We start from the raw sequence: 13,637 nt of genomic DNA on the forward strand, positions 1-13,637 counted from the left end.
ATGAAAAGGAAATTTCGACAAATGAGTTAGATTTTTTTAGGAGTGTTCTGGGCAATGGACATTTTAAAATTTTTTGTAAGGACCAAAAATCGAAATTGTAAACGACTATCCGTGCTAAATGCTAATCATTGTATCAAATTTATGCATAGTAGATTAACCTTTTGGGTAAACAGACTCTTGTCTTTTAATTTTAAAACTGAACTCATCCCAGGAAAAGAAATGGGATTTACTGACTTATTATCAAGACTTCATTCCGGAAAAGCCCTCCCTAAATAACACTACAACAAATATATTTTGATCGCCACAAATAACAAGATAACAGAAAACTTATTTATAAATACTGATTGTAAAATTAAGAGTTAATTAAAGAAATGTTTGTGATCTGTAATCCAATGGATGCGTACAGAGTAAAAAATATACAGAATTGGGATTGTAAACTTCAAAGGTCCGAAAGAAAGAAAAGTCGCTACACATCCAACGGTCGTTCTTCGCGAACTTTCAAAATTATGTTACAGGTAAAATTCGAAATTGAAATATCAGTCACGCGCGTTCAGGGTCTTGTAAAAGCAGTTGCATTCCGTTAGAACTTTTAAAATCCAATTTTGATCAATTTTTTTATGAGACAAATCCCATTTTTTCTTTCCCCTTCCAACATTATTACCTACTCCTTCGAATTTATTTCCCGAAGTCAAATCTTGGGTGAATTGCATTTCAGTCCTCAATCAATTCCAAAAATTAATAAAAAAATTCAGAAAAACCAAGGGAGTGTTTCAAATTTTGATTATGTCACAAAATCATCTGAAGGTATTTCAAAATGCAAGACAGATTTTAAATTAATTTCGTCCTCACTAGTACTTACGGATCATTGTTCCAATAAGTTGAAACGATTGATGAAAAACGAGGACGAAGACTTATCAGAGGACTGCAAAGCTGTTGAGAACGGAAAACCCTTGGACATTCCAGTGGGACATACTCTTGAAATAGGGAATCTTTTTCGACGATAACAAACTGATTGTCCCAGCAACGCTCAGATATATTTCATAACTCTCTTACATGAAACTCAGCCAGGACTATTTGACATAAAAACGATGGCTGAAGACATCTGGTGGCCTCTCTTGTACCGAGAAATGTACTATAAAAGCCATTAAGAATCTGAAAGTTATTTTGGGAACGGCTAACACGCAAAACATACCGGACTTAATGGAGCCTAATGTAGAAAAGACGTGGACTTCGCCGGTCCATTGGATAAGAAATACAGCCCATTGAAATACTAAAATTATGTATCGATAGACTCACAAAGTTTTCTTCTCCGAAAGTGGTAAAAACACTCCCTTTGTTGACTGACCACTGCGACCTTAACGGATTTCCATGGGTCGTGTTTTACATCAAAAGAATTCCTAAATATCTGCGAGAAGAATCAATTAAATTATTATTGTGTACTGTGGGGGATCATAGATCCAATGGAGTCGTAGAACGTCTAATTTGCACAAAAAAAAGCAATGTCGTTTATCAAGCCGAAACCGTACGGAATTAAGAATCTTTAATTCCGTTCGGTTATAATTCCGTTCGAACGGAAGAGATCTTATATGCTATGATTGATAAAAGTACCTGGAACCTTCGTTCGACAAAACAACCATCCATTGGATGCACGCCTTCCTTAAAACAAGTTAATAGATCTCTTTATACTTTTTTGGAAAGGCCTTGTTTCACACGCGATTGGTTTAGATGAAAGGAAGTCGATGATATCGAAGGCAAGAGCCCAGTACTGGGGGCAGACGACGACAGAGAGGACGGCATACTGAAGATGTAAAACGTGACCAGAATGAATTTTATGAGAGCGACGCATTGGAGAAATCTACCCAAGTCGCACCAAGAGCCCTCTTGTCGAATCCCTTCACCCAAAGAGGAAAGTACTTTAGGAAAACTGTAAATAGAAAAGAAGGCCAACCGTACTTCAAACCACTTGGTGGCAAAGTCTTGTCTGATACTAATTATACGATAACCCTCAATAACTGTCAAGTCCTGAGGAAATCGGATCTTGCTTTCAAGAAAAACAATCCAATGGCTCCAAATAAGTTTACTAGCAAAACGAATATCTTAGTAAAACAGACTGAACTCGAGACTCTAGAAAACCTTTGGATTCTACCTCTTCGAAGAAACAAAAAATGTTGCTCTGTCAATAAGCTTCCTTCTTTTTCAATTAAGAACCATGATCGACTTTAGATCAAGACCATTGGCACATTGTTTTGAATGATTATTTGGGCACATATTCTGGTGTAAAATCAAACTCCCTATCTTTCATGTTTGTAAGTTTATAGGCTCATCAAGATGACAACTTCAATTTCAAAAGATAGCTCCTCAGAGAAGACAGCTGAACCAGCCACTGCTACTACTTCGTGTAGCTATTCGAGACCGAAAAAAAACCTGGCCCTCCCAAACTTTATGGAGAGGGAAGGCTCAACAACGAAGTATCTCCAGTGGCAGCAGTAAATTTGATTGAGGAATCAGATAAGGGGCCTCTAATTTCATTTGTGTCCTCATCCAAGACGCCGTCTAAACTTGCACAGGTAGATTTCAAATGGATTCACCGTCAGCCCTTTTGACCCTAATAGGAGAGTTTCAACCAAAACCAATTTTCGTCGCCGAGACCACAGAATGTTCAACGACAACCCCATTATCCTTGGAACCTCAACTAACCGTGCTATGCTTACCTACCATCGAGACCCAGAACGAAGATAAAGGCCAAGACAGTGATATATCTAGTCTCATCAAAACAGGAACTATAAACTAGGCAGAAAATTTCCCTAAAAACTAATGCACCCTGAAAAAAAAACATTTGAAGTTTACATTCATGTGATATTAAATTTGGCTTTCTCGCTACAATTGGTCCTACTTTTTAGTTAAGTGCATTAAGGACTAAATTTTCTTATCTCACTTGTGGGATAACGTTGCGCTGTTATTAGAACCTCCACATTAGAATTTAATTAAAATTGTTTCATTTATTTATTATTTTACATATACCTATTATTTAAACTTTACATATACATATAGTATCTTTTTTTATTCCACTGTGTATATCATTAGCGAACTGTATGAAGCCGGTTTTTTCTGAAACCATTTTCATCTAAGTAGACATTTGTGCATTATCCTGTAAATTCCATCGTATTGCTGTAAGATAGATGCTTTTTGTTTCAATTTTCGAGGCCTGTGGGTGAAGGGAAAATGGAGTCTGTTTGTGATTTGGCTACTTAGTCATATAGTCAGATATAAATTTTGCCTGCTTTGGGGAAGGTTGTGAGTTGTGTTTTATTTCTTTTAAAAATGACCTCCAGTTATTAATTAGATACCTGTTATTTTGTGTCTAATCGGACACCATTGTAATTCGCGTCATTTGTTGATTTTTAATGAGAAAATTCCATTTTAATTCAACACATTATCTTTTTTTATTCTAGATTAGTTCGTTTTAGTATACCAGTGGTGTTTAAACACTCTTTAAAATGACGCAGTCAACTGATTCGAACTTGCGGCGAATTCCGTCTTTTGGCCAAACCCCACTGTAGAACCCCCATCCAATGGACAAATTGAATTGGTCATTTCCATCTGGCAATCATTGCCAAAAAGAACTTAGACATAGACAATTTGAAGGTTCCATTGGAGTCGAAGACAGAAATCCCATATCTAGAAGGCGCTTAATATTCTGAAATTGAAACACAGAGAGGCCAGAAACAGAGAGTTAATGCGAGTTTACGAAAACGCTGAGGACAGAAGAATCGCGGAGGAAAGCGGGATTTTTAGCGTCATGAGAAGATACGAAGCTGAAATTTTTTTTTTCAGAGCAGTAGGCAGCTGTTATGACCATATGTTTCAAGGTAGGAAATGGCCATTTACTAAATAGTGTATAAATTGTGATCAGGTTGAATGTCCTAAGATTCCCTAGAAAAATGTCCGGATCCTATTATCCATCAACCCACCCCCCCCCCTTTGTACCATAGTGGGGAAATAGTTAACAAGAGCGCTTTCTCCTGTGCTCAAATGGCTTTTATTACTTACTGGACCAAAATTCCCTGGGCTTTGTGACAATCATGAATCCGGTGAGAAAGATGAGAAAGAAGCAATACTGGCTGAGATTAGCATAGTAAACAAATCGGCCGAAAGTGTTCCATTTGTAATGCAGCAGAATAGTCACAAGGGGATGACGCAACAGGTGTTCCGCTTTGCTATTCACCTGAAAAAGTTAGGGGTGCACTTGAAGGCATGCTTTTTGGCCAAAACTTTTTAAGAACTTTAAAAAATTATCACCATTTTTGTGATAAAATAGTAACGCAGACTATTGTCCACAAACTAGAAAATAACTACCACCATATTATGTTCATTTGTTGGTACAAGTGTGATAGAGGGGTCCCCTGAAACCAGCAGGGCCCCTAATGAAAATACAGTGCTTCAAAATTGTTCAGTTTATTGACTCCAGTGATGTCATTTAAGCATTAAAAAAGTTCGCGTAAATGAGCAAGGTTAATTAAACTTGAGAACAAGTCTTGAAAACAATCGATAGGCCTTCGATTGGTTTACTCAACTGCTGTATCATGAATTAGAACACCTCTGTCAAATTTGATTTTCACCGGGACCCTTCTATCACTCTTCCATACTCTAATGTTTTAAAGAACATAGTTTTTTTTTCAATTCATCTGATAAAATAAATAATTTTTATTGCAGAGAAATATTTCCTCTTCTTAGAAATCACTTCAGTTTTTAATGGTCGAAAACAGGGGCGGACTTAGGTTTTTTTTCGACGGAGGGGGGGTGTGGATTTTCAAACTAATTTTTTGCGCCACAGGCGAAGTTTTGAAAAAACAGATAACAGGCCGAAAAAGTGTTTTAAAGCTCTTTTTGGACTGTTTTTACCAAAAACTTGCGTTATTTCATCGCGCGCTTCCTCCTCAAAATTAGCATATTGTCGCCGAAGGCGCATTTACAAAAATTTTAGGTCTTTTCTGTCGAAAATGGAGGTCTTAAAACAGTACCAGAGGGAGACCCTATTCCAAACTAACTTGACTTAACTTATGCGATCGACCAAATCGCAGCTAGTTAGAACAAGGGGTCTTTCTGAATGTTGCTAAGACTTTCCTGTTCTTATTCAACAGACAAAGTTTCTTTCACTCGTAAATAGGTATATTATTTCAAATATAGAGGACACACATCAATTTTATATCAAGAGACATTGGGGTATGGATTTATAGTTATCGAGATAGAGATTTGAGTTTTTGGTTATTAGGATGGTTGGGGGTCTCAGTATGAGAGTGGTTGTGAGATTTTGAGAAAGTGATGAAGTGATATTTGGTATATTTTCGCTTGGCTTATATACCATAGATTTTGATATTTTCAACATTCCATCTGTTGGTTAAACCAATCAGAAAGAAACAACACATGCTGTAATGTTTGCTTTTGGTGATATTTTATCAACCGAGCAAACACGTAATTTCAAGTCAAAAGTTTAAGAATTTATGTTTCTGATTTCAAGTCAGAACATATGATAAAAGTTTAATAATTGTGTTTCTGATTTCAATTCAGAACATCCAACCATCTTATAGGGTGATTGTTAAACGGCGGTACCCGTTGACAAAAAATTTAAAAGCATAATATAATTTACAAAACATCAAAAAAGTTTTAATAGAGTTTGCGTAAAGTTTTTATTCTGATTTTGATAGTTTGTTCGTAAAGTGGCGGCTTGTAGTGTAGTCGGTTGGTAGATGGCTGCTTGTAGTCGGTTGAAGAATGGCTGCGTGTAGTCGGTTGAAGAATGGCTGCGTGTAGTCTATGTGCATGTAGAGTAGAGCAGTGGCGGCGGCCAAATCACAGCTGGATACTTTTGAGAAATATAACATCAAATACAATTTTTCAAATTCGGTTTAGCGAATATACTTATCAGCAATACTAGACTATAATTGTAGAAGCATAGATACTTTGTAAAGTGGCGGCGGCCAAATCACAGTTGGAGTTAAAAAATAAAAAGAACGGAGGTTAATAGATAATCTTGAAACTAATAGTTTCCTTCCACCTGGGTTTTTAGGCTCAGATACTTATTGCTGAGGTCCTTATTTTTTTCCCGGAGCACTGTTATGGTTTTCTGCATTTGATTGATGCGATTTAAGTCGTTTATGTAATTCTTTTGCACTTGATCCGTGTAGGAGTCAAGGATCGGAGTCTGCATTTGGGCAGTTATAAAGGCTGCAGGAACACAAATATGTTGATGGGGGAGTTGTGCATTAACCAGACGGTATGCACCGTTACCGTTTTGGTAAGGGTGATAGGTGTCTATCTTAAATCGGTTAATAAAGGGAGAGAGCGCATAATTTAGACTGGTGTCAAAATTTGGTGGTTTCCTAGGGCTGAGGTTTTGTTCCTTTTTGACTTGAATCGCTATTTTTGATTCAAGTTCTAGAGAGTTTGCGGATTGGTGAACTATTACAGTTTCAGATTCTAGGTTTTTCCTAGTTGAAGAAGAGGGGAAAATTTTGAAAGGTCGGACAATTGCTTTTCTCTTTTGAATGCAATTAGAATTTTTCACTTTTGGAATTTTAAAATTGGTATTCAGTTTTGGTTGATTAATCGGGTTGATTATTTTGGATGGCATTTCCATAGGGTCATTTAGAGACAGAAGGTTTTCGAAATCGAGTAAGTCTTCTTCGAGTGGAGTTTGAAGAAGATCAGTGGGCATATCCTAAAACATAGAATAAATTAGACCGGTACAGCGGGTCGATTATTGTAATCAACTAGTTGGAGTCTAGGATAAATTTTATCCTGATTTTCGTTTTCAGAATCCTCTTGTTGAGGTGCCTGAGGCCTATGATCAAGCTCAATATTTTGATTGTTCTCATTTTGAGCGAATATTGAAGTCACTATAGAGGTGAAAAGTATATTGTAAGAGGCGGCTAACATAATTTTTCCGAAATGAAGAGTTCGGCCGGTTAGTTTGTGTATGTGTAATACTTTTATTACAAATACAAGAGCGTCGAGTATAAACTTGACGAAAAGGAAAGAGGCGAATATTATTCCGCATCTTTCTAAATAGTACTGTATTGTACCAAAAACACGAGTGTACTCGTTCTTCCAAAAATCAGGCGAGATAAGATAATCTAAGTATATGTTTTGCGTAGATCCGTATTGACTACTCGAGTCCGGATAGAAGTGTTTTCTTGCATTAAGAAAAGTTTGGGATACTTTTAGTAAAATACCCTTCATTTCAGAGTGATCAGTAATCATGCTCCAAAATTTTTGCATTTGTGCATATGTGTAAATAGAAGCATCATGACTAGATGCAAGAGAGTGTTTTACTTGCCGTTTAATTTCTTTCGGCTTAAAAAGATCTGGACCTTTTACTCTAGTAATAGAGGGTGTGAGTTCGATCCAAGAATTATCGTTATCAACATCTAGTTGATAAAGATTTAAATGCTTATCGGAGCAGTCTTGTTGATCTGCCGATTTAAAAGTTTGTCGAGTGATTGGGTCGACGAAATGAATTTTTTCGCGATACATAATTGGTATCCGATTATAGCATGCATCCATTAATTGTAATGGAGAATAAAATTTTGGGCAGTGGTAGAGCCAGGCAACATTGCCATTGGTCTCTAAAAACATAGACCTATTTCGGGTCAAAATATAGCCGGCTAAACGCGGGATTTCGATAGAGAGCATTAAAGTATTGAGAATCATGGAGCGTTCTAACTCACATTGATTCGTTAAAAGTGCCAATTCGACAGTTCGAAGAATGTAAAAGCTTCGAAAAAGAATATAATCTAGTTTTGTTCCTAGATGAGCTTCGTAGTCTATTTGTCCCGGTGCAAAGGGATAATTTTCATTTTTTGCGTATTTTACGTAAGTCAAATTTGGTTCCGAATGAATAATTCCTGTATTAGCACTCGGGTTTATTTGTAAACCAGTATCCATATTAAAACCGTTTTGGTATGCTATGAACAATGATTCGTATTGGGTCTGGTAGACTATTTTTGGGTGTCCACATAAAGATTGTGGTTTATTTAGTATTTTTAGCATAAATTGTTGAGTGTCTCTACCTCGAGTATGGTGGTTGGATATTTTAGTAAAAGAGTCTTTTACAATATAATAATTTTCTTCATTTCGAATCATTTTTGCTTCGAATTTATTGAGAACCGAAAAAATGCAGTTTTCGGGCTCGTTCCAAGTATATGCAAAAGGGTCAAGTGATGTTGTTTCACATCCGTTTTCATATACAGGACAAGGTAATGGAATGTTTTGCCAGTTATTAACGGTGCCATCTTTTAGATTGACAGTTAAGGAAATATTTTGCATGTATGATTCGAAAGTATCCAAATGGATTCAAGAACGATCGCTGCATTCGTTGTGGTATTCGCCATCAACTTTGCCTTTATTTGTATTTGTGACGATTTTTTCGTCAAAACGAAAAGGAATATTTTTTGAGTATCCTAAGTTAACATATCCCCATTCGGCGGCGTGTTTACAAGTATCAGGGGAAATGTGTATATCAGTTGTGATTATATTTTGGCGAGCGTCTATTCAGCTTGAATCGAAAGAATCACAAAACCATCGGATAGATTGGTGTTTTATACGACACATTGTCGCGTTAATTTTTGTATTGTAATGCCGTTGGTAAAGAGTAACCTCGGTTGTTGTAGTTTCAATATTTTCAGGTTGTATTTTGCAGGGAGCTACTTTATTAAGTGAGAACATTTTATTCGATGTCATTAGTTGACAATCAAAATGCGCAATTTTTAGATCTTTTGCTGTATTAGCGTAGAGATTGTCCTCTGGGTTAAAAGCGCAGATTTGTTGGGGAAATATTAAAAGAGTCTATATAGCTAACCAAAAAATTTTTTAGTTTTAGACGGCGGCGGAAAATATAATTTATACTTACTTTCAGCAAATCATCGATTACTTGGTCCGTTGATTGATCAAGGTCCATTATTTCACCTTCTTCGAGATCGGTGATTTTAGACATTACTTTTGAAATTTATTGATTTTTGCAATTGCTGAGAAGTATCAGAGGAAGGTTTTGGAGGTTGAGAAGTTTTTGAAAGAATGATTCTGGGCTCATTTTTGCTGGTTTATATAGATCAGTTTCTGATAAAATTTATTTGTTTAAGACAGGTTTTAGCAAAGCCGACTGTTCAGTTATAATTGATATACTATACTGTGCCGTATTTGTTTTTACTGGCACGTGTCTACGGCCGTTGGGAGGGGTTTAGTTTGCAATTTAAGACGATGCTTGAACCGATGCTTGAATCGATCTCTACCATCAGTGAATCTTTTTAGGAAAAGATTTATTAGTTCAGCCCAAGTAGTAGCATTAGCTACTTCATCAGTATACCATTCAAGAGCTGTTTCTGTTAATAGAGATCCAAACAAACTTTTTTGTCTGTGATCATAGTTAGGCTGAGCGCCAACGTCTGTGGGTCGTTGCCCTAATGAGAATACAATTTTATTCTCAACTGCAGTCCAAAAGGCTTTTGCGTTTAGGTCTGAATCATTTCCTGAGAATGATACAAAAGACAAGTTAGGATGGGTGATTGGGTGATCGGCCATCTTACTTTTTTCAAGTTAAGATATCCAATTTAAAGTTTGAAATTTTGAAATTTGATAATTTCAACTTTTGAAATTTTCAGCTTTTTGAAATTTGGATAAATTCAATTTTTGAGTTTTTGATAATTTCAACTTTGTGAAATTTTCAACTTTTTGAAATTTTGATAATTTCAATTTTTGAACTTTTCAACCTTTTGAAATTTTGATAATCTCAATTTTCGAACTTTTCAACTTTTTGAAATTTTTGATAATTTCAACTTTTGAAATTTTCAATTTTTTGAAATTTTGATAATCTCAGTTTTTTGAGATTTTGAAAATTGAGTGAATTTTTGAAACTTGTGTGCCTCACTGGTCGCACCAATTATTCCAAACTAACTTGACTTAACTTATGCGATCGACCAAATCGCAGCTAATTAGAACAAGGGGTCTTTCTGAATGTTGCTAAGACTTTCCTGTTCTTATTCAACAGACAAAGTTTCTTTCACTCGTAAATAGGTATATTATTTCAAATATAGAGGACACACATCAATTTTATATCAAGAGACATTGGGGTATGGATTTATAGTTATCGAGATAGAGATTTGAGATTTTGGTTATTAGGATGGTTGGGGGTCTCAGTATGAGAGTGGTTGTGAGATTTTGAGAAAGTGATGAAGTGATATTTGGTATATTTTCGCTTGGCTTATATACCATAGATTTTGATATTTTCAACATTCCATCTGTTGGTTAAACCAATCAGAAAGAAACAACACATGCTGTAATGTTTGCTTTTGGTGATATTTTATCAACCGAGCAAACACGTAATTTCAAGTCAAAAGTTTAAGAATTTATGTTTCTGATTTCAAGTCAGAACATATGATAAAAGTTTAATAATTGTGTTTCTGATTTCAATTCAGAACAACCCTTCGGTCAGTCAGGGGGTTGAATCACAAATGGGACCCTAAACGCTACTGTTCTAAATTATATAATATGATTGATGAATTGAATGATTGAAAGTATAGCAATTAAATGGATAGAAGCTACTTTTGGTGAACTACATGTATTGAAGTACCATGATGGAAAGAGGGTGGTTTTTAGTGAGAAGTGAGGCTATGTTGGTGTAGGTGTGTGCACTCTCGTTCAGACTCCCGTCGTCCTCATACACCTCGGAGAAGACGGTGGATCCCTTCTCATCCAGAGACATCACATCCTACAGCACAAAACCCACACCACTTAATCAAGTCCAAGCTAAACTTATCATGAAAGCATCACAAAAGCCATTCATCAAAGTGGTCGCTATTTTTATCACAAAACAAGCAGAAAATGTCTCAAAAACTGCATTACTTTAGCGGATTAAATGGCCTAAATGATTATCAAGCAAGACAAATTTCACTCAATCAATTCAAAACCAATATTATGAAAAAGTGCGTAAAATTCGCGGAACGTTTTTTCATTTTTTCACAATTAGGTTTCAGCCAATTAAGCGCTTTAGTTTATTCGAAAGAAAACACTATCAAACTATCATTATACTAATTCAAAAAATTGCGCAAAATAAATCTTCAATGAAAAACTTTTTCACAAAATATGAAATTTCAGCGAGAAAATGTAAGAATTTTTGACTGGTTGTTCGTGAAGAAGTATTCAAGCTCTTTTTTTGTATTAGGCCGTTTTTATCAACTATGTAGCTCCTCTTGCCTGGGTCTCTGCTGCTGCAGCTGCTGTTCCAGGGAGCCCTGCTGCCAATCCAGGGTGGTTGGGGTCATCCACGAGGTCACTGAGGGTGATACCACTTGTCTTCCCATAGGACCATGAACTCATAGAATATGAGTCATCGATGAACTAGAAATTTAAGCAGCTGGAATAGAGTCGTTAAAAAGTTTTAACGCATATTTTTTTTCTGCATTTCTATTTTATTGTGCTTTTATTCCGGAAAAAAATCCTGTGTTCTTACTTTTTTCAATTGTGTTCGGAAAAAAGAAAATCTGAAGTGAAAGTTTTGGGCATGCGACCAATTTTTAACTCGGTGTGAACATTTTATATCTCTTTGACTATTTTCAAATTATCAAAAAAATCGAGCAGATTAAATTTGATTACTTTGTCGTGGCTTTTTGCATAGTTGTCTCACCTCGTACAGGAGTGTCATTTCCAGGTTTTCATCGTCTGCTTTGGCGTTGTTCCACTTGATGCATTTTGAAAACACCTTTAGCGCCTGATCTGCTCAGAACAACAAAATCTCTCAGATGAGTTTCAAATATTTGTCAAAACCTTTCCTTAAAAAGTTGGCTGATTCAGAAAAACCGCAAAGTTGTTCTTTGCAAGTTTTCTCAGCAGGTCGCATCAACAAGACGGCTTTTATATCAGGCGGAGCTCTCCCTGTCACATCATTTCAAAATCAATTGAAAAGCTTTGGTTGCAAAATTGATGAAAAAATTGAAACAGATTTTTTTATGATTTCGCTTATTTCTTCATTTTACCCTCGACACGCTATGTCAAGTACAAAGGTATGTAATTAGCGTCTCGTATCCTATCAATATGACCAAACGACTTGCTTCAATTCACGAACGACTAAATTCTCAGCTTCCGCCTGTTATCAGAACGGAAATTATAGCGCGTTAATTATTCCCAATTGGCCACATAAGCATTTGTTAAGACCCCATTATTTTACGAAAAAAATTACAAGTTTGTACATTTGAGCTTCGCATAACACCCAGGTCAAACAAATCAAAAAACGCTGGTTCATTTCTAAATTCTAGACAATCAACGGAGTTTCATCAGTGATAGTCCAATACTAATCCATGGCTAGAGTTTTCAGAGATGATTCAACCATAACTCATAGGTTTTCAGTGTTGCTTCAGTAATAATTAAATCTTGATTCATGGCTGATTCATATTGGATTCAGCTCTGAAACTAAGGCGCTAATTCAGTGTTGATTCATCGCTCATCCTGGATTAAGTGATACCGATCACAGACTGACAAGGATAACAATCGCTGCGATTTATCTTAGTTCTTTTTTTTCTAGCAACTCAACCAGGGCAATATTTTTAAGATGATGTCAAATTTTTACGGCAAAAATATTCATTAGACATGTGGGAGGTTAAGACAACCATCTCAGAACAAAAAGTTATATTAAAAATCTATTTTTAAAAATGCACTTTCACGCAAAAAAATTCCTCTGCAACCCAACCGACCCAGAAATGCAAAAAGGATAGCTGATTAATGTGCAAGTAGCACAGAAATTTCTGACCACAGTCTTGAAAAATACAATTTTTTGAAATGGGTGTCGTTTTTTTTCTACAGGTTGTGATAAGAAGATCTGAACGAAAAGTAGAATTTAGGCATACTTGAGATAAGTCAATTGGAAAAATAGGTCAATTGGAAAAAAATCGTTTATGAAGAAAGAAAACTAAAACACACCCTAATACAAAGTTCCTCCCCGTTTTAAAAAATTATACATTAACAAGGTTGGCCGGATGTTACGCAAGGTCAGAATTTTTTTAAACTTCTTCAAAATAATGTCGTTTTTGTGAATGGGGTTGATTCGAGAAGTATACATTTGAGTAGAAAATTGGTGATGTAAGCATGCTCGACAACATTTGTTTTCAAAAATTGAGCAACAAACAAAAAAATGGAAAAAAGGCTACAAAAATTTAATTGTTTGCTGCATCATTTCAATTAAAAAAATTTTTTTTGGCTAAAAAAGTGCAAACTCAAACATTCAAAACTATTTTTTTTTCTATTTTAGATCAAGTTTATCACCAGAAAAGTTTAAAAAAGAGTAAATTGCCATCTGAAGACCGGTATTTGAAATTAGACAAAATCTTAGAAGTTCAGAAAATTTTTTCTCAATACTGCGACAAACTATTGAAAAATTATTATATTCCGATGTTTATCTGTGGTACTTGATTTAACGTGTAAAACAAAAAAAAAAACAAAAACTGAAACACTCCCGAATACTATGTTCCTCCCCATTTTCAAAACTCGAAACTAAAACCGACAACTTGTTCTTTGGAATTCAAAACGATTTGTTCTTTTTATTTTAGAACTTTGAGAGTTATTAACCAAATCCAGAAACTCAAATTTTGAAC

General features: G+C 35.6%; 1 protein-coding gene across 1 annotated transcript in view; it reads right to left on the reverse strand.

The window, feature by feature from the left end:
* Positions 1-13,637, reverse strand: part of LOC134854167 (transient receptor potential cation channel subfamily A member 1 homolog) — a gene marked incomplete in the record, with an annotated part of 93,960 nt that overhangs the window by 16,677 nt on the left and 63,646 nt on the right. Inside the window, 3 exon segments of the mRNA XM_063870297.1 lie at positions 4,051-4,225; positions 10,625-10,762; positions 11,248-11,391. Of these exon segments, the coding sequence (XP_063726367.1) occupies positions 4,051-4,225; positions 10,625-10,762; positions 11,248-11,391 (457 nt within the window).

Source organism: Symsagittifera roscoffensis, chromosome 9 (assembly GCF_963678635.1).
Source record: "Symsagittifera roscoffensis chromosome 9, txSymRosc1.1, whole genome shotgun sequence".
NCBI lineage: Eukaryota > Metazoa > Xenacoelomorpha > Acoela > Convolutidae > Symsagittifera > Symsagittifera roscoffensis.